At 29.0% G+C, this 6,000-nt stretch overlaps 1 protein-coding gene across 1 annotated transcript; it reads left to right on the forward strand.

Annotated features, from left to right (window-relative positions):
- Positions 1–2,693: 2,693 nt before the first annotated feature.
- Positions 2,694–5,609, forward strand: LOC137819152 (cytochrome P450 93B16-like). Its single transcript, XM_068622919.1, has 2 exons — positions 2,694–3,654; positions 4,780–5,609. Exons 1-2 carry the CDS (start codon positions 2,734–2,736, stop codon positions 5,434–5,436), a joined length of 1,578 nt encoding a protein of 525 aa, XP_068479020.1. The 5' UTR covers positions 2,694–2,733; the 3' UTR covers positions 5,437–5,609.
- Positions 5,610–6,000: the final 391 nt, after the last annotated feature.

Below are 6,000 nucleotides of genomic sequence, written 5' to 3' on the forward strand. Positions count from 1 at the left end.
AAATTCAACCACTATATGCTTCTAACCATCGTTTCTAGTTATTGCTTTTCAGAAAATTCTACACTCAAACATTGGCCATAGGGAAGGGTTTCACCAAAAGTCAAACATTTATATAACATTTTTTTTAGGAATGATACATTCATAATCTATATTTTTTTATATAATCACGTTATAACTCTTAATATTAATATTTTATTATTTTTTTTATATTATTTAATTTTAAATTTATCCGTTATCATATATATTTATTTATAAATTCATACATAAAAAATTGTATATAACTTTATAATTTTCCATTTTTATAAGATACTTCCATCAAGTTTTATTTCCATCAAGTTTTATTTCACTTTAGTTGGGTTTTCCTATGTCACAATTATGTCACAATAACTTTCAGTCTTAAAATCTTAAAATAAACTTAGAATGTGATCATATTTAAATAATTCACTTCCTTCTAAAATTTGTATTCTTAAGTATGGTTGTTGGTATTAAAAAAATATTTTAACTTCACTTTCATAAATAATATATCTACTTCTATTTTCATTACATTATCTCTATATCTATATATAAAAGGGATTCTCCATTATAACCGTTTTTTGGTGTACATAATTTTTTTCCAATTCTATTCTTGTTTAATATATCTCATTTTATTAATACAATGGAGTATTTTGTCATTTTATATTAATTACTTAAAAACTAAAATTATTTTTTAATTTTTAAAATTAATATTCATGTATAGTTTTTATATGACTCTCATCCTTTCCTTAATTTCTTATTTTAAGACAACAACCGGAAGAAAGAGATAACATACTCTCACATTTTTACATCAAATCTCTCCAATCAAATAAAATAACCTCAATTTTCAATCACTCTCTGCACTTCATTTTTTGTTTTTCAATTTTAACTCATCCAAAATTATTTTTGTATGTATGTTAAACTTCTATTATCGTAAAAGTTGAGTAAAAGAGAAAAGGATAGTGTTAATAATAGGAGTTTTTTTTTTATAAGAACTGAATTCCAAATTTAAAATTCCGATTAATGTTTTTACTTTGAAAACTTTCCTACGAAAAGTCCAACTTTCTTTACCAATATATTTTTGTTTGAAAATGGAAAAACCCCATTGGATAACTTTGTGGTGGAGAAATGGTAGGCTTACGTGATTATGACAAAAACTTTTACGATGTTTGCCTCTTTGTTCTTTTCTAAAATAATTAATGCAAAAAAAGTGTTATATAAAATATATAAGTGGGAGGTGTACTTAAAGACAAAAAATAGTACGAAGTGAAGAGAAAATTTTGGGTGAAAAGGGTCCACTTTTCTCAATTATTATTAAAATAAAGTTGCTTTTTAAAAAATTATGAGGTTTAGAAATCATGTTAATGTGGTTATGTTAAGATAAGATGATTTTTTTTTTTTTTCATGTGAAAATAAAATCGTACCAAAGTATAACTCATACTATCTAAAATTAAGTGAAATCGTGGATGATTTTGATTAGGAATTTTTTTTATCAGTTAAAAGTGTGATGTATTATTCCCTTAAAACATTAATTAATGCATAAAAATTTATAACCCTTGTAGAATGTTTAAAATAATCCATTCAAAAGTAAAATTTCCAGTAATACTAATAAATAGAGAAGAGATTGAAATGTTTTCTTATTTAGTATCAAGAAAATAAAATAAAAAAATCACTATAATTATAACTTTTTTTTATTTCATCACAAATGTCAACATTATCAAATATTATGTAAAATCGATTCATAATAACAATCAAATGTTTTCCTTAAAATTGATTTCCATGTTAAACAATAAAAGGTTTTGACAGAAAATATTTAGGATATATATAAGATGTCTTTCATCATCTCCATCTTTCTAAAGTAAACATATATTATTAAATTTCAATAAAAAAAAGATTGCAATATACTTTAAAATACAAATTAAAAAAGGCCCTTTTTTTAGTGTTAACTTCAGCACTACAATTAATTTAGGGTATTATTGCACGTATCAGATAACCTAAGTTGACAATAATTTGAGTATATTTCAAAATGACTGGCATAATATAGCAATAAGTTTTGTCCTTTTAATATTGTGTTGTGTACGTACTAGGGACACTGACATGAATACGAATATAGATACACATAATGTAGGATAAGAGGAGACGAAATCTATATATTATGTAATTATGAATTATATAAATTGACAATAAAGATTTATGTGCACTTCCAGATTATTTGTTGGAGGAAAAAGATGTTTTTCATGACTGATTCAAAATGATTTGTTTTTTATTTTTATAATTATAATAAAAATGTATACAATAAGTTTGAGTTTTAGAAAATTAATGTATTTTTTATTTTTAAAATTGTGTTAGAATCGTACTAGAATTGTTAAAAATCTAACAAATACTTTTTGAATTAGACACTTCATAGATACGTGTGCTACAAGTGTCATACGAGTGTCGGTGTCCGATAAGAGTATCCCACACCGACACACCATTTAAGAAGAGTGTCCGAATTTCATTGTGTGAAACAAAATTTTAAAATTAAAAATATTAAAAATAATATGAATTTAGATATTTATGGATTGAATTTGTCAAATTGTACTTTTTTGACCCTTATCAACAACACCCCATTTCCAATGAACACACGCCACTCAGTTTTTCTGTGCATGTATAAAAAGGCAGCGATAGTAACCATGAAAGCCATCTTCAATTCATAAATCTCTTAGTTAAACAAAAACGAAGATGATTTCTGAGTCCCTCTTGTCAGTTCTGATTTTCTTCCTCTCTGCTTACCTTTTCAAACTGTTGTTTGAGAGAAGAAGAAAGCCCACGGCCCACTTTAAGCCCCCTCCAAGCCCACCTGCACTACCCATAATAGGGCACCTCCATCTGCTTAAACCCCTCATCCATCAATCGTTCCGGGAACTTTGTCTCCGATATGGGCCTCTTCTATACCTTCGAATAGGTTCTGTGAAGTTCATAGTTACAAGCACCCCTTCACTCGCCAAAGAATTTCTCAAGAACAATGAGCTCACATACTCTTCTCGCAAAATGAACATGGCCATTGACATGGTTACCTACCACAACGCTACGTTCGCGTTTGCCCCGTACGACACTTACTGGAAGTTCATGAAAAAGCTGAGCACCACTGATCTCTTGGGAAGCAAAAGCCTTATGCAGTTCCTACCTATTCGGACAAAGCTGGTTCACGAATTCGTTCAAACTCTGTTCCAGAAATCGAAGGCCAAAGAAAGCGTGAACCTCACTGAATCGCTCCTGAGGCTCTCCAACAACGTGATATCGGAGATGATGCTGAGCATCAGGAGCTCGGGATCAGACAGCCAGGCAGAGCAGGCACGTGAGTTGGTTCGGGAAGTGACGCAGATTTTCGGGGAGTTTAACGTTTCGGATTTCGTAGGTTTCTGCAAGAACTTGGACTTGCAAGGTTTCAAGAAGAGGGCATTGGATATACATAAGAGGTACGATTCTCTGCTGGAGAAGATAATCTCTGATCGTGAAGAACTGAGAAGGGAATCGAAGGTTGAGGGTTGTGAAGAAGGAGAAGAGAAAGTGAAGGATTTTCTTGATATGTTGCTTGATATTCTTGAGCAGAAAGAACTGGAGGTTGAGGTAACTCGGAACCATGTCAAATCATTGATCTTGGTACGTATAGCTTCTCACGCATGCTTGATATTAATTTATTTTGATGAAAAAAAAAAATATAGATTGCCATTTATTATGATGCATGAAGTAATATAACAAATAACCCTAACATATAATGAGTATAAGGTTTTAAATATTAAAAAATAAACATATGATAACTTTGAAAGCTTTTGGATGAGATTTAAGTGAAATAAATATAATTAGGTGTAAATTTTATTTTATAAAATTAAATTAAATTTACTTTTTAATATAATATGAAGAATTATTTAAAGTTTATCACAATAAAAACTTATTAAATTTATCGGATTATTCGCTATTTATATATATATATATATTAAAATTGAAATAAATTTAAATTTCAGAATTTTTATAGTCATTATACTTTAAAAACATGTCCATGAGAAATGTAATAGGTAAGCAACATTAAAATGTCAAAAAAATCAAACTTATTTATTATGATAGCCACACTCATTAATAAATATTAAGTTTAGTAAAAATATTTCTAATTTTTCAACTATATTATATTTCTCTTCAATGTAATTAATGGTTTTCTATTAACTATTCTTAATGATTTATAGAGATGTGATTGATAAAAGTAACATGGGAGAATTTTTTTTTTTAAAAGAAAAGCTAGTATATCGAAGACACGAGTCTAAAAATAAATTGTTAAAAAACTAAACTTATTTATTATCTGAGAGATGTCATACTCAAAAGTATTAATTTAAAATCTTTCAAAATTTACTATTTCATCTACCTTCCCATTTAGTAAACTATTATTTCTCCATCTTTAAACATTTGAAATAGAGTCATTAACATTTAAAATATAGTGACATATCATGCTAAAATAAAACCACAACAAATATTAATATTTATAATAATAATAATAAAAAACCTTTAATTAAAATACACGTAAAATGCAAAAACTTAGAATTTTTTTAAATCAATAAAATTATGAATTTTTATAAATAATTGAAATATTAATATTTATTGAGTTGTTGGATAGAAGAGGATGGTAGAATAAACATTAATCTTTGAAATAATAGAGTTTGACTGTGAACATTCTATGAGACTACATGAACAAATAAATAGAAGTTTTAAATTATTAATTATCATTATTGTTTTCAGGACTATTTTACAGCAGCTACCGACACAACTGCTGTATCAGTGGAATGGGCAATAGCAGAACTGTTCAACAATCCAAAAGTTCTGAAGAAAGCTCAAGAGGAGGTGGACAAAGTGACAGGAAACAAGAGATTACTCTGTGAAGCAGACAGTTCAGAGCTTCCTTATATCCATGCCATCATAAAAGAAACAATGAGGCTTCACCCGCCAATACCAATGATTATGAGGAAAGGAATCAAAGAGTGTGTGGTTAATGGAAACATGATTCCAAAGGGTTCAATAGTTTGCGTAAACATTTGGGCTATGGGGAGAGATCCAAGTATCTGGAAGAACCCTTTAGAGTTTAGACCAGAAAGGTTTGTAGAAGGTGAAGGAAAAGATGTAGACATAAAAGGGCATCATTTTGAGTTGTTGCCATTTGGGAGTGGAAGAAGAGGGTGCCCTGGCATGCCATTGGCCATGCGTGAATTGCCTACAATCATTGGAACACTCGTACAGTGTTTTGAGTGGAAGATGTTTGGTTTTGAAGGTGAAATCTTGGAGCATGGTACAAGTATGATCAATATGGATGAACGACCAGGGTTGACTGCTCCAAGGGCCAATGATCTTATATGCATTCCTGTTGCACGATTCAATCCTACTCTTTTTCATCAACTCTAAGTTTATCGTCCAAGGAATTGCTGACACCCCACTGTTATATACTACATGCATGAAAAATAGTATTACGTTTGATATTTTGGATTTTGCAGACAAGTGTTGCAATTTTTCTTTAATTTGTATTTTATGTTTGATATTGGGATGGAGTGTTGTAATTTTTCTTAATTTGTATATAATGTTTGATATTGGGATTTATCGTAAATAAATAACTGAGATGACAAAAAAAATGAGGCAAAGGAAGAAATATTTCTTCTATTTTTTAGTTATTGTTTGTTAGACTTATTAGACCATCCACTGTTGTATTGTTATCAGACTACTTATAATATATAATCACACGCACGAGTTGGTAGCCTCGGGGTGAGGGGTGTATTAGAGATCTCACATCGACTAGAGATTATGACATTTCATAGTATATAAGTGAGTGCAAACCTTACCTTATAATCCAGTTTTATGAAATTGAGTTATGCTTAAAGTCCACTTCTTAATAGAATTTTACATTATGCTATATTTTTTTTTTCAATTCTATCAAAATGTATAACATTTTTAAAATTATCAATATATAAATAA

Source organism: Phaseolus vulgaris, chromosome 11 (assembly GCF_000499845.2).
Source record: "Phaseolus vulgaris cultivar G19833 chromosome 11, P. vulgaris v2.0, whole genome shotgun sequence".
Taxonomy (NCBI): domain Eukaryota; kingdom Viridiplantae; phylum Streptophyta; class Magnoliopsida; order Fabales; family Fabaceae; genus Phaseolus; species Phaseolus vulgaris.